This window comes from Heterodontus francisci, chromosome 6 (genome assembly GCF_036365525.1).
Source record: "Heterodontus francisci isolate sHetFra1 chromosome 6, sHetFra1.hap1, whole genome shotgun sequence".
Classification (NCBI taxonomy): Eukaryota; Metazoa; Chordata; class Chondrichthyes; order Heterodontiformes; family Heterodontidae; genus Heterodontus; species Heterodontus francisci.
This window is the reverse complement of record NC_090376.1, coordinates 44,753,622-44,776,725: the sequence shown is the minus strand read 5'-3', so window position 1 is coordinate 44,776,725 and position 23,104 is coordinate 44,753,622. Positions and strand designations below refer to the sequence as shown.

Below are 23,104 nucleotides of genomic sequence, written 5' to 3'. Positions count from 1 at the left end.
GGATTAGTATAAATGGGTGGTTGGTCAGCACAGACTCGGTGGTCCGAAGGGCTTGTTTCAGTGCTCTATGATTCTAAGACATAAGGACAAAAAAAAATGATAGCTACAGGATTAGGATACATATGATTTAACATCAGCATAGCAAGAAAAAATAGAGCAATTGTTGCAAGAACAAATCACAGCTACACAGAAAATAAGAATTGGTATTTATTATCCCTTAAATATGCAGTATCACGAAATATTCCAAGTATTGTATTAACAATTTCCAATATAGTCTATCAAAAAATCAATAAATGTAGGTCGAGCAATATCTGACTTTGAACAAAGGACAAACGTTTTGCCTACATTCAGGCTCAGATTCAAGCTATGTACAATTCTGTCAACTCTTCATAGCATTAGAAGCGCACATAGATTAGATATTGACCAGCGTATATATTTTTTGATATGTCTTTACATTTAACTGGGTTGCATGTGTCTATACAACAGACTGCAATATTTTCTGGAGCTGTTTAAAATACTTGATTACCACTTCTTAGGAGCTACTCAAGGTTGGCTGCTCCAGACCGGTTAGCAGATAGACTGGGATTTACAATTGAATTTTGTTATTGGTACATTTTTTCCTTTATCTTTGGTGTTGTGTCATGATTGTTCAAGTGACCGTTTGGCTAAATAAAAGCTTATTAAGAATAGGAAAATAATAATTAGGTTAATGAAGGGATTTCTGGTTTCAAAGTTGTACTGGCTGAAAATGGAGCTTTCATGATAGACTGGTTGGTGACACTACATTCCACATGTAGCACAACTTTCAATTTCAATGGCACCCTGAGAACAGCTTTTTCAAAAATGCAGGACGTTATTGGGAATAATGCCCACTGCCAATCAGAATGCATGAAATTCTTAATCTTTTACAAAACACGCACTTCTCTTTCATACATTATTCTGGGACATGTTTTTCAATACACCAAAAAATGAATCTTTTTTTGATATGTAACACAAATAGAGTAAATCAAAATTAAGACTTCTACAAACTGTAATTCAAACAATAATTCAATGCATTGTTTAATCTTAAATATTTTATTGGATTGAAAACACGTGGGTGTGCTTAAAAATAGCTATGGCACAGCATAAGAACACCTCAATCACGAATTCATTCTTATAATTCACAATTTTGTACTAGGTTTCATTCCTCAAACATTGAAATTTTGTGTACTTACTAGATCATTGATATATAAATTTTAAAAATGCATTTTTAAAGTCAAGCTTTAAATGTACATTGGCTACTCAATAAATAACAGCCAGCTTAAGTTACAATTATTTTCTCAAAGATTCAGTTCATCTGTTCATTAAGCTCTGTATAACTTTAAGGATGATGTGAAAAATCTGGTGAATTCTGAAAGGAATCAATTATGCTCCATCATTTAATTGCAAAGTATTACTTGAATATGGTATTATTAAGTATAAGGTCTTTCATAGCTCCAATTACACAGATATTAATTTGTACAACACTGAATATATCAAAGAGCTACAGTAACATCTTGTTTCCTGGATACAATGGTGCTAAGTAGCTTGCAAGTGAAATTTCCCCAGATTTATCAAACAATCATAAAGATGTTGCACATAATTGAATGTTTTCAATTATCAATGAAGAATTTTAGCACATCTATAAAGCGATGGTTTACACTATGCTACTTAAGCACTTCTTAAATATGACTTTGCCATTATACTATTTCCAATGCAAAGCCCAAGTGGTCTAAGATGACCTACTAGAGCTCTTGGTTTTAGTGCCAAGGAGCCAGGTTGGGATATGCTCTTGCAATGATGCACATGTAAAGTTGCTTTACATTGATGGAAAAATGAGATATGATGGCACAGTATGTTTGCTTCAATGTATGATGACAGCTGTACCGTCAAATGCCTGTTTCCAGTTTTAAAAAAAAGTTGGTTAGATGTTATACAATAGATCAGTGTTGTTCAATACATTAGCTACTAACCACATGTGGCTAATTGTGAATTGGATGTGGTTGATTGCATTTTTGGTCAGTGAATAAAAATTGAGTAAGGGACACTAACTATCATTGAGCACATGATCTCAATACTCATACTTACATGGTGTAAACATGCACTAATCTTTTTGTGCATTTGATGATTAAATAGTAAGAGAAAACGCATAGCATGCGAGTGTTTTTTAAATTGTTATATGTGCTTCATTTCCTTGGTTACTGCTTATTGGTTACCTGATAAAATGCCATGTAACAGGTGAAAATGCTAGATTTCAGCACCAGCAACATTGTATGGAGAGGGGAGTTTTCATTGTAATCAGCTCGAACAATAACTGATGCAGGGCCAAAAGAAAGCAACCCAATTCAAGGGCAATTAAGGATAGACAATAAATGTTGGCCTTGCCACATCCCAAGATAAAACGAATAATAAAAAAAATAATCACGAGCATCTCCAACAGGGCACATCATGGTAAAGGTCAAGTAGCATCTAACCATGTTCTGGATGGGGAGCATGGGCATGTCTGGAGCATCTCATTGTTCAAGTCAACATTGTCAGTGATCATGCTGATGAAGTTGAAGTACTGTTCACAATTGCTGGACAAAACTCCAGAAGCTGCACTAAGATGTGGTTTGTACCGATAAATCCATTCCAGAATTCCAACAATTGGTGAGAAAGACTGCAAAGTTTCACACTGAATGGTGGCAGATGTTGGTTAAGCAAGTATGCATGTGAAGTACATTTGCCAATATTGTGTAATGTGTTTTCTACTAAATTAGTGCATGCGGTTAAACAGGTGTTGCTGTAGTCGTGCTTCTGGCTAATTAGCAATTTTTATTGGACAACACTGCTACAGATACCAGTCTCAGCCTGCTAAAGTGTGATCCATAGTTGGCAGGCCCAAGTTATACTTCTGGCTGCATTTTGCAATAAACTCAGCATCAAAGGTATAATGTACATATCTGCAAGCATGCATATGCAGTGTCCTGTTCCCTGGGCATGTTAAGAGTAGGCAGGAACTTCAGTTCTCTGTCAGCATAGAAATGATTCGAAAGTAAGTTTACAAAGTACCCAGGTGGTTTACTAAAACTTAAGCACTTCTTAAATATGACTTCGTCGTTATACTATTTCCAATGCAACACCCAAGTGGTCTAAGATAACCCACTAGAGCTCTTGGCTTTAGTGCCAAGGAACCAGGTTGGGATATGCTCTTGCATTGATGCACATGTAAAGTTGCTTTGCATTGATAGAAAAATGTGATATGATGGCACAGTATGTTTACTTCAATGTATGATGACAGCTGTACCTGATAAATGCCAGTTTCTAAAAAAGCTGATTAGATGGCCATCTAATCCATGAACGAGTGATGAGTCAGCATTCCTGATATCTGACGTTACCCCTACTGTACGAACTGCTCAATCTTTGATTCATTCAGCACTGTTAAAGGGCTCCCTTATCTTCCAATTTCCCACTCTAATGATGAATCTGCAGCATAAGTATGGACCTGCTTTTTCTTTTTTGAGAAATGATGAACTCTCTTTGTATTTACATTATTTGCTGATATTATTTCACAGAATAACACAATAGTTGGAATTTATATAAATCTTAACGGATCCAGGCACTGTTTATCAATCTGGCTCATAATCAAAAGTGAATAGTAAAATAAATGTAAAGCTTTAAATCATTATTTTCACATCATCTTTTAAGTTCAATTGGACTAAAAGAAACAGCTGCAATGATGATTCAGCCACCAATAGCTTTATTTTCGTTTGTGCTAATCGTATGACTGAAAGATTAGAAATGAAGAGAAAAATTCTGAATGTCGCAAGTCTGAAATAAAAACGGAAAATTCTGGAATTGCACAAGCTAGTCAGTGTCTGAAAATGAAAAAGAGGTTCTGCTTTTGGGCAGGAATCTTCTCCAGAACTTATACAGAGTGGTTCTCATGAAGGGCCCTATCCAAATGTTAATTTATCTTTTTCATTGCTGACCCACCAACTCCGCATTTCCAACATTTTCTGTTTTATTTCCCAATAAGGTTACTTTATTAGCAACATATTAAATACTAAATTTAATTAAAGGCATATATACAGTGAGAAAACTGGTTTCTATCACTGATCAAGTTGGAGAAGTATTTTATTTTAATCAAAACTTTTAAAAGTAAAATCTCCCTTTCAATATTTCAAAAATCATACAATTCTTATCTTCAAGCCAACCATCGTGATGAGGTAATAACACAACAAAACTAAGCTATGTTAAAATAGAAAAGGTGAACTCTTTAAAAAAATAAAATAAAAACAGGCACTCTTAACAGCTTGACAGCAGTTTTAGGGCCTTGAACCTCAAAAGTATTCTATTTTAAAACTGGATACAGTACATGTGTACATTTGAACATCTCAAATATATTCATGTCCTACACCCAATATTATATGTTAGAGCTTTGGAAATTCATGTACCCTGTGATGCAAGCGTTGTTAACAGTTTCACTTCAACAAAAATGTACTGTAGTGGCAAGTAAGTGCACATACAAACATCAGCTTGCGTGGTAATTCAGTGAAATGAATTCAAACACTGTAGCTGAATTCAGCTTTTAAAAGTAATTTTATACTAAAGCTACATTCATGGATATGACGTTCAAAAGTCACTGTAAGGCTTGGACGAGTTGTGGCTGTCTGAAATTCATCTCACTGGTAAGACATTTTAGATCTGTTGATGATAATATCCGATTACATAATTTCTGATAACCTTGAATGAGTTTTCTTTCACTGGTCATGAATAAGGGCTATTGATTTTTAAACTGTTGAATAGATGTGATGATCACACAATGGAGCTGCAAATGTGAATATTTTAAAATGTTACAAAAGAGTACATTATAGCTTTATATTCTGCTGGTCACTGATCGACAAAAATACTCGAGTGAATCCTTTAATGTTTGATTCCAATATTCTTGTATGATGCATCATTCTTAATCGTTTGGCTTAATTTAAATAAGGCTTCCAGGCCATGATATGACAGTTAGTGTTACTTTGTTTCGCTGCTCTTTCAGCATTGGGACGAGAGCAGAATGGCTCATGCCTGCTGTTGAGAGTCCATTCACTGCTACAATCATATCACCACACCTGTGGAGAAGAGAGCAAAATGTATTATCCTTTAGAAATAGGAAAAAAATAAAAACCTGTGAAATCTAACCATTAATCAAGACTGAGAGGTTGCTGTGTTATAAGGATACTAATAGCACCCAGCTACAAAATAGTGTGATAACATAATTGTATTATCTTATTGACCATACTGGGCTAATTTACTTTAGCAACTTATATTTATATGGGCGCCTTTAATGTAATAAAATGTTCCAAGGCATTTCATAGCAGCATTATAAAACAAAGTATGACACTAAGCCACATAAGGAGATACGAGGTCAGATGACGAAAAGCTTGGTCAAAGAGGTAGATTTTAATTATTGTCTTAAAGGAGAAAAGTGAGGTGGAGAGGTGTAGGGAGGGTATTCCAGAGCTTAGGGCCTAGGCAACCGAACATGTGGCCACTGATGGTGGAGCGATTAAAACCGGGGATGCTCAAGAGGCCAGAATTAAAGGAGCGCAGATATCTTGGAAGTTTGTTGACCTGAAGGAAGTTGGAAGGAGGGATTAGAAAACAAGGATGAGAATTTTAAAATTAAGACATTGCTTGACCAAGGGCCAATGTAGCTCAGCAAACACAGGGGTGATAGGTGAACAGAATGTGGTGCAAGTTAAGACATGGGCAGCAGAGTTTTGGATGACCTCAAGTTTATGGAGGGTAGAATGTGGGAGACCAGCCAACAGTGAATAGTCAAGTCTAGAGAGCATGAATGAGGGTTTCAGCAGCAGATGAGCTGAGACAGGGGCAAAGTCGGGCAATGTTATGGTGGTGGAAATAGTTGGTCTTAGTGATGGCGTGAATAAGTGACCAGCTCATCTCAGGGTCAAATGTGACACAAAGGTTGTGAACAGACTGGTTTAATCTCAGACAGTTGCCTGGGAGAGGAATGGAGTCAGTAGCTAGGGAACAAAGTTTGGAGTGGGAATCAAAAACAGTGGCTTTAGTCTTCCCAATATTTAATTGGGAGAAAATTTCTGCTCATGAATGTTGGATAAGCATTCTGATAATTTAGCAACAATGGAGGAATCTAGACAGGTGGTGGTGAGATAGAGCTGGGTGTCATCAGCGTATTTGTGCAAACAAACGCTGTGCTTTCAGATGATGTTACTGAAGAGCAGTGTGTAGATGAGAAATTGGAGGGGCCAAGGAGAGTTCCTTGGGGGGACATCAGAGGTAACTATGCAGGAGCAGGAAGAAAAGTGATTGAAAATGATACTCTGGATACCATTGGATGAATAAAATGGAACCAGGTGAGAGCAGTCCCACCCAGCTGGACAACAGTGATGAGGGGTTCGAGAAGGATGGTGTGGTCAATCGTGTCAAAGGCTGCAGACAGGTCAAAAGGATAAGGAGGGCATGTTTACCTTTGCCAGAGTCAAATAGGATGTCTGCTCATCCAGTACTGGATGTCAGATAAGCAGTCTAATAATTTAGCAACAGTGGAGAAATTGAGAGAAGTGGTGGTGAGGTACAGCTGGATGTTATCAGTGTACTGGTGAAAACTAATGCTGTGCTTTCGAATGATGTCGCCGAGCGGCAGCATGTAGATAAGAAATAAGACGGGGCCAAGGAAAGATCCTTGGGGGACACCACGGGTAACGATGCGGGAGCAGGAAGAGAAGCCATTGCAAGTGATGCTCTGGATCTAATTATAGATAAGAATGGAACCAGGTGAGAGCAGTGCCACCCAGCTGGACGACAGTGGAGAGGCGTTGGAAGAGGATAGTGTGGTCAACCGTATCAAAGGCTGCAGACAGGTTGAGAATGAGAAGGAGGGAGAGTTTACCTTTGTCACAGTCACATTGGATGTCATTTGTGACTTTGATAAGAGCTGTTTTGGTACTGTGGTAGGAACGGAAACCCGATTGGAGGAATTCAAATATGGTGTTCCTGGAAAGGTGAGAACATATTTGGGAGGATACAACATGTTCAAGCACGTTGGAGAGGAAAGGGAGATTGGAGATGGGATGGTAGTTTGCAATGATGGTGAGATCAAGGATTTTTTTTTATTGAGAGGGGTGATGATGGCAGATTTAAAGAGAGAGACAACATCTACCCTGCAAAGTGGAAAATTGCCCAGGTATGTCCTGTACACAAAAAGCAGGACAAGTCCAACCCGGCCAATTACCGCCCCATCAGTCTACTCTCAATTATCAGTAAAGGAATGGAAGGTGTCATCAACAGTGCCATCAGGCGGCTCTTGCTCAGCAATAACCTGCTCAGTGACATAGAACATAGAACAGTACAGCACAGTACAGGCCCTTCGGCCCACGATGTTGTGCCGAACCTTTAACCTACTCTAAGATCAAACTAACTACCTACCCTTCATTCTACTATCATCCATGTACCTATCCAAGAGTCGCTTAAATGCCCCTAATTTATCTGCTTCTACCACGCTCAGTTTGGGTTCCGCCAGGGCCACTCAGCTCCTGACCTCATTACAGCCTTGGTTCAAACATGGACAAAAGAGCTGAACTCAAGAGGTGAGATGAGAGTGACTGCCCATGACATCAAGGCAGCATTTGACCGAGTATGGCATCAAGGAGCCCTAGCAAAACTGAGGTCAATGGGAATCAGGGGGAAAACCGTCTGCTGGCTGGAGTCATACCTAGTGCAAAGGAAGATGGTTGTGGTTGTTGGAGGTCAATCATCTGAGCTCCAGGACATCACTGCAGGAGTTCCTCAGGGTAGTGTCCTAGGCCCAACCATCTTCAGCTGCTTCATCAATGACCTTCCTTCAATCATAAGGTCAGAAGTGGGGATGTTCGCTGATGATTGCACAATGTTCAGCACCATTCGTGACTCCTCAGATACTGAAGCAGTCAGTGTAGAAATGCAGCAGGACCTGGACAATATCCAGGCTTGGGCTGATAAGTGGCAAGTAACATTCGCGCCACACAAGTGCCAGGCAATGACCATCTCCAACAAGAGAGAATCTAACCATCTCCCCATGACATTCAACGGCATTACCATCGCTGAATCCCCCACTATCAACATCCTAGGGGTTACCATTGACCAGTGGCGCAGTGGTTAGCACCACAGCCTCACAGCTCCAGCGACCCGGGTTTAATTCTGGGTACTGCCTGTGTGGAGTTTGCAAGTTCTCCCTGTGTTTGCGTGGGTGTCCTCCGGGTGCTCCGGTTTCCTCCCACATGCCAAAAACTTGCAGATTGATAGGCAAATATAGGAACAGGTGGGGATGTGGTAGGAATATGGTATTAGTGTAGGATTAGTATAAATGGGTGGTTGATGGTCAGCACAGACTTGGTGGGCTGAAGGGCCTGTTTCAGTGCTGTATCTCTAAAACTAAAACTAAGAAACTGAACTGGAGTAGCCATATAAATACTGTGGCTACAAGAGCAGGTCAGAGGCTAGGAATCCTGAGGCGAGTAACTCACCTCCTGACTCCCCAAAGCCTGTCCACCATCTACAAGGCACAAGTCAGGAGTGTGATGGAATACTCTCCACTTGCCTGGATGGGTGCAGCTCCAACAACACTCAAGAAGCTCGACACCATCCAGGACAAAGCAGCCCGCTTGATTGGCATCCCATCTACAAACATTCACTCCCTCCACCATTGACGCACAGTGGCAGCAGCGTGTACCAAATACAAGATGCATTGCAGCAATGCACAAAGGCTCCTTAGACAGCACCTTCCAAACCCGCGACCTCTACCAACTAGAAGGACAAGGGCAGCAAATTCATGGGAACACCACCACCTGCAAGTTCCCCTCCAAGTCACACACCATCCTGACTTGGAACTATATCGCCATTCCTTCACTGTCGCTGGGTCAAAATCCTGGAACTCCCTTCCTAACAGCACTGTGGGTATACCTACCCCAAATGGAGTGCAGCGGTTCAAGAAGGCAGCTCACCACCACCTTCTCAAGGGCAATTAGGGATGGGCAATAAGTGCTGCCCTGGCCAGTGACGCCTACATCCCATGAATGAATTTTAAAAAAAAATTTACCATAAAGAATCAAGTGCATGATGTAACATTACAGAAAATCTGGGCCACAATTAACTTTCATGAAACATATCACATTCGTTGCATTGTGATATTATAGGAATTAACCCCAACGTACGACTGTTTACACAATGCTTGCATCCACATATCTTGAGACAACTATTTTATGTGAACAAAATTATACAAAAGGAAAAGGGCAAGGAGTGGAAAGTCAAGATTTAAAAACCAGTCATTTTTATTCTCTGAATTCGCAATTCTTGTGCAGGGGGCCATTCATGTTTAATTTGGCACCTAAAAAAGGTCCATTATACATTGTTCCTCACATAAAGTGCATATACATTTGGGACTACATTCAGCCTCAGCAATGAAGGAGTCAAAATTTGCAGGATTTTTCATTTTAAAATGGAGGCTTCTCCAAAGAGATGGTTCTGAATAAAGACAAAATAAATGGTTACTTACCTCAATCTTCCATCATAATAAGCTGGTGTCCCAAACACAATTGTTTTAATAAAAAAGGGCTGATTACAGTGATTTTCTTCATAACCACCGACAATACTAAAGCCCCAGCTTCCTGAGTTATTCCTGCGTAGGACAATATCATGACTGCTATGAAGGGAGCTGAAAAGAAACAAAACATTACAATAAATGTTTATTGCACCTCGATTTTATTTTTACTTGATTACTAAATATTCTTTATTTTTGGCATCCACTTCACATTTTAGGAGACAGAAAATGTAGCACAACTAAGAATAGAAGAAAGCAGTTTCTTGTGTGGGTGTTAAGATTCTGGCAAGTGGAACAAATTAATCAAAATGTAAATCATCTATAGCTGAGTGATCTAAGCCATAATTCTTTCTTCTGGTGTGCAGATTACTCCACAGGGCAGCTTTGCAGCTGTTCTCAGCTGAGATCTACTTTAAGTTAGCTGAAATAATAACAAATCTTAAGGAGTGCCCTTAACAAAGGCCTTCTGCCTGCCACACAATTGCAGTGAAGAATAGATTGCACCATCTATTTACCTTCCTCTGCTGTTTGGAGATAGTCTGACTAAGTCTTTGGGGCCACAGACGTCAAAACCATTGGCAAAACTCACAGGAAGACTTGATATAATCTACATGAAATGCCAAAAGTTTATTATCGTCAACTCAGTAAAAACAACAATTCCATTTTGATTTGTGAGGAAGAGGGTTCGAAGCTGGGATAACAATATCCTGTTGAAGGATAAATTATAATATCACTTTGGGCTCAACTTACAGTAAGACATGGCCCATAATCATGATGCTAAATTAATGATCAATGCTTGATTAACGATCAATCCTGAAGTTCACTACACCACCTATCAAAAACTATCCGTAGGCAGTTATCCATGAGAGAAACACGAGTTCACAAGAGTATAGAAATTCCAATGCAGGATACATTATTTACAAAGAACCAAAACTGTATACCCAGTATAAGAATGAAATTAAGTTTACACATCCAGTTCATAAAGAGAATAAGAATGATTCCCAATGAAACTTTGCAAGAGATGAGTGTGGCAAGTTGAGACTGAAGCGTAATATAAACTTGAATAGAAGTAAAATATGCCAGCTCTGAGGATATACTGTAAGTCAAAAGACCAGCCCATTTAGCAAACATCACTGGAGCTGATGCCAAAGGCTCAATACCAGGCAAGGCCAAAAGGTATTTTAGTGTATGAGCACCAGTCAGTGCTCCCGACTCCAGTCCCAATTGGTATCAACATAGAGTCCTGAGAAAAGTGCATTGATGGGAGTTCTGAATCAGATGTACCAACTTAGCACCTACAATCCCAAGCTAGAGTATGTCAAACACTTTTCTTGATGGGGAAAAACAAAGTCCTCACCCCATAATGGACAGTGCCAATTAAAACACACTCCCTTGATATGTAGAACATGCTAAAAATGAAGAACTAGAGAAGTTTAAGCAATTCTACGTTATTCGGCAAGCCACAATATTCTTTGAAGGAAATAAATGTATGGAAAATTTCTTTAGCACTTCTGAGTTAATATGGAAAAAGGTCTTAATGTCATTTGTTTAACCAGACAGAATACATAAGTCACTCACCTTGGCAATCCTAGCCACATGACCCATGATGGTGACCAGGTGGTATCACATTCATTTTCACTGTTTGTGCTCAGTTGCTCATCTGCAGCTTGGCCCTGCTGTTCTGTTGTTTGTACTTCCAGTGCCTTCAGTACAACAACTGGTGAGGTAGCACTAGTTTTCAGGGTGGCCACTGCTTCACTGTGACTCAGACAGGTCAGGTCAATAGCATTGATGCTCAGTAGCACATCCCCTGTTTAAAAATCACAGACTTATTTTCAGCTTCCCATTAATCAATGCATATTAGCTTTGGGGTGCTTGCGTTAAATTACATATACCTTCTCCTTCTCCAGTGCTGGCATCTTCTCCATCTGTTCAGATATTTTCACAAGATCATGTAATCCTAGCAGATGTTTTGGAATTTCCATCAACAAAAATTTTTTAAAAATTATAAAATTGGGAATATGTACTTTTACTGAGGCAGAAAAAGAGATGGTTTGTTGCATTGGTTCCTTAGAAGAAATAAGGGGGCTGATACTCTTTTTTATAGTCAACATCAATAACTCAAGAGACATATTTCAGAGAAGCAAAGTTGATATTGCTAATTTGTCTCAGCCTTCACTGCCAAGTGATGGCATTCACTGTTAGAAATGACTGTTATGCCTATCAGCCTATACAACAGCTCCTAAAAGTGAACATTAACAAATGGAATAAAGTTAGAATGTCAATCATAAATAGCCACTCAAAAACCAGGCACAGAGAATAATATTGTTCGGATGTGGGAATTGTTGAAAAGGTGTATCCTAACATGCTTTAAGCATGTTAATATACAGTGCCACCCAATTGCTCTAGCTCTTTTCAACTTCAAAATCTATATTCAGGCATGCTAATGAAGATAGATAGTAGCAATTGTTTTAGCTAATCTACTAGTCGTCATCAGATGCTGCAAGTTTAATTTATAACTATCAAATATAATAATTTATATGAACATTTAGCATTGTTACATCGTCACCGTTAAGTGAATACAAAAAAGATAATTTAGCTATAAAATTCTACAATAACTCTGACTAAATTTAACAGTGAATTTCTGCTTTACATTGTTCATCTCACTGTAGCTGTAAAGATCTAGTTATAAAATACATGAAATATATTTTGATCTGTAAAAATATTACTTTAGCAGGCCTAGAGAAATGATAGAAGATGAATTTCATAGATTCACAAAAGTTTTGCGAGTAGGAGGTTTATTCAGCACTTGAATTCTTTCTAAGACTTAAGCATAGCAGGTACAATTTGTTCAATCCCTACTCTACATGATGAAAATATATTACACTTTCTAAAATTAAGATATACAATTGAATCACCAAAGAAGTTCCTGTGAGGCTCTAGCCGGTGTGTAGTCTTACCACGTTTGATCCTCCCTTCTCTGCTGAGGCAGCCATGCGGCTGTACACTGGTGACAAAGATTGGCAATTGACCATTTTTGCTGCCCCGTCCTCCTGCGACAGTCATTCCTAAAGATTCATGAGGCTCTTTCTGTACAGTGATCTGCTTTTCCTGACAAGTAACACATTGGGACAGATCCTGAGGAAATAGGGAAAAGCTTCTGTTTTCATGCAATGTATTCAAATATTGTCATAACGGTGTCTTCATGAATATATTTATATGGATTGTAAATTATTTGTATTGTAGCTTATTTCATGACTTCTTCATCCACAAAGATGGTCACTCAAAGATGCCATCCAATGTGACTTTGGACATAGTAAACTATCCCTATCTGCAGCCTTTAACTTGGTTGACCACACTATCCTACTCCAATGCCTCTCCATCATCGAGCTGGGTGGGACTGCCCTTATCTGGTTCTATTCCTATCTATCCAGTTGTAGATAGAGAATGACCAGCAATGGCTTCTCTTTCCTCATAAATTGTTACTTCTGAGATTCCCTGAAAATCTATCCTTGATCCCCTCCTACTTCTCACTGACATGCTGCCCCTCAGCAACATTATCCAAAAATGCAACAGGTTCACAGGTACACTAACAACACCCAGCTCTACCTCACTACCACCTCTCTTTAGAGGCCTGCTACATGTGCCGGGTTCAGGTCGGGTCTGGTCGGGCCAGAAACACACGGTAAGTGCTCTGCTGGTAAGTATTGAAATTAAAAAAAAAAAAAAAAAAAACTTACCTGAGCTGGGAGTCCAGGAAGAAACTGAATCTGCGCAGTGAGCGAGTGACGTCACGGTGACGTCATCGTGACGTCATCGCACATGCGCTGCAGCTTCGTAGAGCTTCCCAGTTGGAAGGTAAATAAAGGGATCGGGTCGGGTAGAGTTGAGTCGGGGCAGGCTTAGGTTGGGTCGGGCTTGGGGCAAAATCGGAGGGACTCAGGCCGGGTCGGGCTCGGGTCCATTGTGGTTCGGTCGGGTTCTTTTTTCCCGACCTGAGCAGGCCTCTACCTCTCTTGACCTCTCCACTCCACAGCATCTGATTTGTCAGAATGCTTATTCAACATCCAGTACTGGATGAGCAGAAATTGCTTCCAATTAAACACTGGAAAGACTGAAGCCATTGTTTTTGGTCCCCGTCACAAACTCCATTCTTTAATCACCAACTCCATCCCTTTGCATGGCCACTGTCTGAGGCTGAAGCAGACCTATAGCTACCTCAGCATCCTATATGACCCTGGGATGAACTTCTGACCCCTTACCTGCTCCTTCACTAAGACCGAATATTTCCACCTCCATAACATCATCTGTCTCTACCCTTGCCTCAGCTCATCTGCTATTGGAACCCTCATCCATGCTTTTGTTGCCTCTGGACTTGACTATTCTAAGGCTCTCTTGGCCAGCCTCACACCTTGCTTACTCTGTAAACCTGCACTCATCCAAAACTCTGCAGCTTGTATCCTAACTTGCACCAAGTCTCATTCATTCATCACACTGTGCTCACTAACCTACATTGGTTCCAGTTCCAGTAATGCCTCAATTTTAATTATAGTTTTCAAATCCCTCCATGGCCTTGTCCCATTCTATCTCTGTAACGTCTTCCAGCCCAATACTGTCTGTGCTCTAATTCTGGCCTCTTGAAAATCACCAATTTCCATCACTCCACCATTGGCGGGCATGTCTTCAGCTGCCTAGACCCCAAGCTCTGGGATTCCTCCCTACACCTCTCCACCTCGCTCTCTTCCTTTAAGATGCTTCTTAAAATCTACCTCTTTGACTTCTGTGAAGCGCTATGGGATATTTTACAACATTAAAGGTTCTATATCAATGCAATATGTTATTGTTATTCATTGATTTCCTTTCATATATGGAAGTGGCTAGCTTCTGCTAGCCCCCTTCCTGTCAAGATTGGGAACACTCTGCCCAGAGAATCACAAGTGTGATTCCTAGCCATCTTAATAGTGCAAGAAAATGTAATAAAAGTTCTATTATTTTTAAGTTTGGCATTACAGACTGCACAACAGGTTCAAAAATAATAGTCAAGATGCAGTGATATTCTATAGATCACCAAAGATGCATACTACTTAAGTTAGATGTGAGCAATGCAATGTATCATTGGGAACTGTAAAATGATTCCTAATGGATAAAGAATAATTATCTTGCTGATTATAAATCTGAAGTAAATAATGTTAATTGAATACTTAAGATCAAGAGATAGTCTAGCTAACAGATTATTTCAGAACCATTCTTATAACACAACAAATCAATTAAGAGCAAACAGGTCCAATTAATATAAACTGTACATTTTAGTGAAATTCATTACTGAATTTGTTTCTCACTCACCTTTTGAGTACTAGGTCTGCTATGGAACAGGAGCTGCGTATGCTGGGATGGATGTTGGTGACTTGTATGAGAACCTAGTTCTTGAATAACATTCGAGAGCTGCTGCTTAGCAGTTCTACAGATTATGAAATGAACTCTCTCACCACTGGCCTGATAAACATAAAAACAAAACTTTTAAATATAGGTAACTTTATACACTATTCATTAACTCTTAAAATGAAAACATTTCAGGAGGAATTTAAAAAAGGAAAACTGGGAATTGTTGTGGTGCAATAGATTAGACATTAGCCTTTTATTTCAAACATGCGATAAAAAAAAAGCTCATATTGGGAGTCATGGGAATCATGAGTTATGGGGGGCAGTCAGCAAAGTGGAGTTGAGAGCACAACCAGATCAGCCATGATCTTACCGAATGGCGGAATAGGCTCAAAAGGCCGAATGGCCTACTCCTGCTCCTAAGTCCTATTGCGATGAGTCTTTTCTATCTGCTGGCTGTAAGGGTCCTATTGAAAATGAATTCCAGCAGTACCAATTCAGCTTCTAATGGATGTAAGCCTGCAACACAAGCTTCCACCAAGCATTTATTACAGTTCTAACATCTTTGGTTTGTTTAGCAGGTATTTATTCTAATTGGCATCTTCATACTTAGGATCTGAAAAAATACTATAAGGAACAGGAGAAAAGAAGCTCTGCTGCAAGTGTTGCAACTCTAGCAGCTGATACAGATTTATTGAAAGTAAATTATCTGTACCAGAATGATCCAAGTTATAATGGTTGATGTGAGAAATGTCACACTGCAGGAGGGGTTGCATTTCTGAGGTTTGGGTCGATGTACATTGTTGGGACAGAGTTGTGTGGAGCTTTGCTCTGCATTTGGTTGTGCTAAACCTATTCTGTGAGTAGTTTTGTGCACTTAATCCTAACCTTGGAGTGCCTGGTGGCTAACAATCAGTGCCGGAAATTCAGAATTTCATTCACTAGTACTTATCTCTCTCAGCTTGATGAGCACAAAATACATGTTTAAAAGAAATGAAGATAAAACCCTTAACAATAGTTGCATCATGCTTTGTTTCACAATGTTATTACTGTCTGTCCAATGTTAAATTAAGCCATATTTTTTTTTTATAAGGCTTTGACTTACACAAAATTACATTTAGTTTTATTACTGTATTTATTCAAAATACAACTAGTAGCACTACGTCATGGATTTTAATATTAATGCAATTTCAAGCCAATTGACCATATACCAACATATCTGATGCACTAAAAATAATTTTACCTGGATTATTTGCGCAGCAAGTTCTGGTGTCCCATGCTTCAGGTCATGTCCATTTATGGCAAGCACCCGATCATTGCTGCACAGTCTCCCATCCTGAGCAGCCAAACCACCTTCCAGAAGATCCAGGATGAAGATGCCTGCCTCATCTGTTCTACGAACTAATTTAATACCAAGTTGCTCACTAGAGTCCCTTTTAAGCAAAGTCACATGAAAGCCATCTTCTCGTGTACAGCTGCCATCAGGGTGGATATGTGTTCGACCAGCAAAACGCCTCTCCCTTAGAACAGTGAGATGTAGAGCAGAGCAGGGCTGCGAAAACACAGACCTAGCATAATTGTGAGGTACATTGCTGATATCAACACCATTCACCTGGAATAAAATAAAAAAACAGTGCAGCACCGTATTTCATGTTTACCGGGCATAAAAATTAAAGTGATCAACACAACAAAATATATGATCTATTTCCTGATACGTATTGCATGATTGAAGTTGTACAAGGACATCTATAATGAGCAAAAGTTAGCAAATCTACATTCCCCAACTCTTAGGTGGGAAAGTAAGCAATCAGGAGGACGCAAAGAGGTTGCAGAGGAAAATAGACAGGTTGGGTGAGTGGGCAAGAACGTGGCTGATGGAATATAATGTGGTGAAGATTGAAGTTATCCACCTTGGTAGGAAAAATAATAAAGCAGAATATTTTTTGAATGGGAAATATTTGCTTTCAGAGGGACCTGGGATTACAGAAAGTTAACATGCAGATAAAGCAAGAAATTAGGAAGGCAAATGGAATGTTAGCTTTTGTTATAAAAGGATTGGAGTAGAAGAGTAAAGAATATACAGGGCATTAGTGAGGCCACACCTGGATGACTGTGCGCAGTTTTGGTCTCTACCTAAGGAAGAACTTACTTGCCTGAGAGAAAGTACAACAAAGGTTCACTGGACAGATTCCTGGGATGAAGGAATGGCCCAAGAGGAAAGATTGAGTAGACTAAGCCTTTATTCCCTGGAGTTTAGAAGAGTGTGAGGTAATCTAATTGAAAAATAGAAAATCCTCAAGGGCTTGACAAGTTAGATGCTGAGAAAATGTTTGCCCTGGCTGGGGAATCTGGAACATGGGGTCAGAGTCTCAAAAGAAGGGGTCAGCCACTTAGGACTAAGTTGAGGAGACATTTCTTCACTTAAAGAGTTATGAATCTTTGGAATTCTCTAGCCCAGAGAGTTGTGGATGCTCAGTCAGTCATTCAGTATATTCAAGACAGAGGTCAATAGACTTTTGGATGCTAAGGGAATTAAGGGATATGGGGATAGTGCAGGAAGGTAGAGTTGAGGCAGAAAATCAGCCATGATCTTGCTGAATGGCAGAGAAAGTTCGAAGGGCCAATGGCCTACTCCTGCTATCTCTTGTATTATGTTCCCTACCCCTGCTCGAGCTCAACTCCTATTTGGGGACATTTCTTTGTAACGCGGAAAAAAATAACTAAATCTACACCAGTTTTTCCAGTCTGTTACAGAAACCACCCAGAAACGCAGGTATTTTCTATAATAATAAGTGATCAATCCGCAAAAGCTATTTTAAGCCCAGGGAAAGTTGTAAATCTATTCCTTGGCATCCTCATTTTAGCACTGACCTTTGGATCCAAGTCTTATTTATGTGAAAATGTGAAAGTGTTTTAGTAATTGCACAATTACATAGTAAACATATACTAACTGTAGTTGAGAGGCATAGGTATAAACCATCAGTCCTGTCATGCTTAAAAATTAAAAGCATCATTTCTGGAGATTCAAGGTTGCTCTATATGTTAAAGGGCCACATTTGATCTTATAACCTGATCAACATTTTCATCATAATGTCAATATTTTCTGGAAAAAAAACTTTTGGACAGATTTCCACAGGTTTGTGAAACTATATTTAATTAGTTTTCAGGAAAATTGATTTAATGGACACCATGATATTTTTTGACAAGGTAGATTTAGACATGCATAAATATATGTGTGTGAGAGAGAGAGAGATTTATTCTGTAGTTGGCTAGTATGGAGGCTTAATAATTCAGACATCTTACATCCTGATGGCATTCAATAGCAGAAAGGATCTAATCTGAATTACTGCTTCAAGTAACAACTTGCAGACAAATTGTCAACTGAGTGGGTCCCTGGTAAGTCCAGATATTCGAAATGGCAGTTCACCACAATGATAAATAAATTACATTAAATTTACAATAGTTCCAACATTCTAGGAAACATTAAAAGGAATCAGTTTCACTTACCTAGCCAGGAATTGGTGAAAACAGTGTGGGTGGAAGAAGTATACTTTACAAAACACAGCAAGAATATACAGCTTACCTAAATTTTATACTGAGCCTAGTTTACTTTGAAACAAGTCAAAATAGATGTACAAACAATTTTTAGTTCATTACCTGCAATATTTGGTCACCAGAAAGAAGCCTTCCATCTTTTGCAACAATACCATCTCGATAAACTTCCTGAATTACAATATTTATCAAAGGAGTTTCATTTCCACCTACGATGCTCAGGCCCAGTTCCACATAGGGATTGACCCTGTGGATTTCAATATTGGTAATCTCTCCTTCAGGCAGACCAGGTTGCTTTGGTAGTCCTGCAATTAAAAAAATACAAATGAGCACACTTAAAATCACTAACACAAATTTCCAACTAATTATTACACAGTATTTTAGAAGTTATTTGTGTAATGCTTTTGCACTTGTAGCTTACACAGCAAAGCAAACATGATGGGATGGGGTGGTGTGCTGTTAGTTTGTGTTTTTCCACAATTTGCTTCCTCTTCTTAGACAGGACATTCAGAGATGTACCACGTGTAAGCCTAAGACTTTTCCAAGGGGAAGGAAGGTTAAAATGTAAATGATCACAGGAGGCAATCCAAACTAATATGGAAGAGTATGCTATATATTATTCTGTTTGAGACTAGAGAGAGAGAGAGCAAGCAAGATTAATAAAGCTATTGGAATAGAAGAAGGCTAAGCTGAAATATATAGTACAAAATACTATCAGATGAGAAAGGAAATGAAAGAAGTTATGAGATAGTGAGACATAAATACTTTTTTAAAAGGCGCAAGAGATATAGAAAAATTAAAAGGAGAAAACTAGATAAAAAATAAGAGGAAATGCAGCAGAAAAATGACATGAGAATTGAGTAAATGTACAAGTATTTAAATGAAAATTAGAAAGTTAACAGTATTAGTAACTAAGGAGTGATATTACAGAGTGGCTATAATGGAAACATGGCTTAAACTTAGACAAAACTGGTAACTTAATATTTTTTGGATAGAATAACCCAGATTTTGCGGTCAGTGTCAAACTGATGGCGCTCGCCACTGACTTCAAAGAAAGCTGCACCCAATGATCTAGCAATACCTGGGGCGTGGATATCCCCCTTCTCGATGTCAATTTGAATCTGGTTCAAAGTCAAGGGGATCTCCAGGCATCCAACAGAAGTGATGTCAGCAAGCAGGGTAAGAAGCCAATCACGTTGAAGTATTCAGACAGAAAACCAGGAAGTAAAAACGATTGTAAAATTTTAATTGAACATGCAAAATTCAGAGAGCAGAACAAATGATTGGGACAGGCACATGGGGCTAAAGTTGCTGAAATATGAAACAAACTTTTTTAAAAATTTAAAAAATGAGGTTCTTTTTATCATAATGGAGAAAGTTACCATTCCACAAATATAAAATTAGTTTTTCAGGTACAGTGAAGCTGTTCAGCAGTAATTATGAACATAGTATGTCATCAAAAACCCAATTGCACTTTCAACAAGGTGTAACTTTTTCAAGGGTTTTTACAGCAAGACTAATAACGTAAAAGGGTAAATTCTTGTCAGTTCAATGATTTCTACTTAATTGCTGCGAGCTCTTCAACAGTGCACCCTGTGGGGAAAGCACAGAATCACTGACAGCAACTTCTGGATTTCTGCATATAACTGTGTATGTGTGGACTCCAGAAGTTGCTGTCAGTTTCAGAGGAGTAATGACAGCGAACACTGACAGTATCATCATCATGACTACCGCAGAATCCGGGCCAACATTTTCAGTGGGGATAAGGGAGGGTAAAAAAAAAAGGGAAACGTGTACAGTATTAGTGAAGGATTCTATCACAGGACTACAAACCAAAGATGTCCCTAGATGGTTGCATTAAGCCTGAATCCATATGGATCGAGTTAAGAAATTGAAACAGAATTGATATAATTACTGGTGTGCATTACAGACACAGAAAAATGGTGGAGATTTGCAGATAGTGCAAAGAGGTATGGAACAACAATTCTGCAATGAGACTATCCCAAGAAAAACTGTTCTAAATGCAATCCATGTGCTTAGAGCAAGGAACACTTTTTAGAATGAATCTTAGATCATGGGGAAATTTTCTGCTTGGGAATATTGGTGGTGCGCCCATGGTGCATGGTTTCAGGTTTAGGCCTCATTAATATTTTTCTGGTGAGCTGCGGGTGCCAAATGGACACTCCACTAAAACACAGTGGTTTCTGCAGCAGAAAATCGGTCAACCGTAGCAAGCAGCTGGCCAATGAGTAAGACTTGTTTTGGGGGGGGGGGGGAGATCGGATGGTGGCAGGGGGGTGGGGGGGGGGACAGTTCCAAGCCCACTGGTTGTTTTGGCCAGGTGAACTGAGTGCCCATTTAAAGGCCTACCTGAAAATTGATTCAGGCAAGCAAATCACTGTACAAGGTCTGCACCAGATTTTCTTCTGTCCATTTTATAATGTAAGAAATGGCAGCCAACAGTGGAAAACACTCATGTTTCTAATTGCACAAGGAAAGAAACATTGCTTGGTTTAATTCTGAGGAAAAAAGTAGGGCAAATAACAGATGAGAGTAGGAGAACAATTGGGAAATAATGATCACAACATAGTTGGATTCAATGAGAACAGAAAAGGACTATGATATGCAGGTTGCACTGGGAAAAAGTAAAGTTCAGTGATATAAAAGGTGATCTGACCCAAACTAATTCAATATTTTATGATTTTCATCCGAATGGTTACAGCACAGATGGCGGCCTTTCGGCTCATTGAGCCCATGCCAACTCCCTGCAAGAGCAATCCAGCTAGTCCCACTCCCTGCCCCTTCCCCATAGCTCTGCAATTCTTCTTCCCTCTATGTACTTACCTAATTTCCCTTTGAAAGCCTCGATTGAATCTGCCTCCACCACCCACACAGGCAGTACATTCCAGTTCATAACCACTTGCTGCGTAGAAAAGATTTTCCTTATATTGCCTTTGGTTCTTTTGTCAATCACCTTAAATCTGTGTTCTCTGGTTTTTGACCCTTCCACCAATGGGAAGCAGAAATGACGGGCAGTAGATAAACGGTACTGCGGGGAAGGCAAAGCTGATGAAGTTGTGGTGTTTTTAGATGCAGAGTGGGCCAGAGGTGAGCCACCATGATTAATCATAGTCATAGAGAGATACAGCACCGAAACAGGCCCTTCGGCCCACCGAGTCTGCGCCGACCATCAACCGCCCATTTATACTAATCCTACATTAATCCCATTTCCCTCTCCCATCCCCACCTTCCCTCAGTTCTCCTACCACCTACCTACACTAGGGGCAATTTACAATGGCCAATTTACTTATCAACCCGCAAGTCTTTGGCATGTGGGAGGAAACTGGAGCACCCGGAGGAAATGTGTGAGTAATTCTTGGGGCAGGCACAGAGTTGGGAAAACATCACTATGTTTCTGCAAAATTCTAAAGCTCTAGATTCAAATATTTTATTTTTTATATTTTTAAGGCCATCATTGCTCATAACTCAAGTAACGTATCCATCCTCGTCACTGCTCCACTATCCTAGTTCCATTCCCAACAACTTTGGAGCGAAAAATGGAGTGAAACAGGGTTGTATCCTAGTCCCCACTCTGTTTGGCATCTTCTCTTCCATGCTCCTGACCTTCACCTTCCCTGCAGATATGGAAAGAGTCTACTTGCACACTAGGTCAGACGGCAAGCTCTACAATCTATCAAGGCTGAAAGTGAAGACGAAAATACATCACGCTCTGATCAGAGAACTTCTCTATGCTGATGATGCTGCACTAGTTGCTCATACGGAAACTCAGCTACAAAGACTCATGGACTGTCTCTCCCATGCCTGTAACTTGTTCTCCTTCACTATAAGCGTCAAGAAAACTGTGGTCATGGGACAAGGTGTTACATCTCTGTTCCTGATCACACTAAATAACACCCCACTGGAAGTGGTTAGCAAATTCTGCTACTGTGGGTCCACAGTGACAGACAATCTGCCCCTCGAAGCACAGCTCGATTCACGCATAGAGAAAGCAGCTACCACCTTTGGCCGACTTGCAAAATGCGCATGGGATAACACCAAGCTGACCCTTAGGACCAAGCTGATGGTTTATTAGGCCTGCGTTCTCAGCATTTTGCTGGATAGCTGTGAAACATGGGCGACTTACAGCTATCAGGAAAAGAAGCTCAATAATTTCCATCTTCGCTGTCTGCAGCACATTATGGGAATGTCCTGGCAGGACAAAATCACAAATGTGGCAGTCTTCTCAAAGGTAGAGCTCCCAAGTGTGTTGGCACTAATCAAACAGAGGCGGCTTCAGTGGATCAGACACACCCGCAGGATGGAAAACGGTTGAATACCTAAGGACCTTCTGAATGGTGAGGTAGCCAGGGCCAGACGACCAGTAGGGTGCCCAAAGCTCCACTTCATGGTTGCTTGCAAGCGTGACATGAAGGCCCTAAATGTTGACTATCGCACTTGGGAGTCACTAGCTGGCAAAAGAGGGAAATGGTGACATCCTGTAGACTGGTATGCACTACCACGATGACCAGTTGCTACAGCAGCTTGGCAACAGGTGTCAATGTCAAA

The 23,104-nt window shown here is 39.8% G+C and overlaps 1 protein-coding gene across 7 annotated transcripts in view; it reads right to left on the bottom strand.

Moving 5' to 3' along the window:
• Nucleotides 1–210: 210 nt before the first annotated feature.
• The window catches only part of lnx2a (ligand of numb-protein X 2a), a 227,763-nt gene continuing 204,869 nt past the window's right edge, over nt 211–23,104 (bottom strand). For 3 of the 7 annotated variants that reach the window (XM_068033559.1, XM_068033561.1, XM_068033566.1), the window contains 7 exons: nt 18,644–18,843; nt 16,230–16,598; nt 14,951–15,100; nt 12,526–12,745; nt 11,186–11,417; nt 9,563–9,721; nt 211–5,117 (listed from right to left, as the gene is read on the bottom strand). In XM_068033559.1, the coding sequence (XP_067889660.1) occupies nt 4,982–5,117; nt 9,563–9,721; nt 11,186–11,417; nt 12,526–12,745; nt 14,951–15,100; nt 16,230–16,598; nt 18,644–18,843 (1,466 nt within the window). In that variant the 3' untranslated portion in view covers nt 211–4,981. Of the gene's footprint in view, nt 5,118–9,562; nt 9,722–10,128; nt 10,215–11,185; nt 11,418–11,502; nt 11,536–12,525; nt 12,746–14,950; nt 15,101–16,229; nt 16,599–18,643; nt 18,844–23,104 lie in introns of those variants that run through there. The other 4 variants (XM_068033562.1, XM_068033563.1, XM_068033564.1 and 1 more) reach the window with 4 other exon arrangements.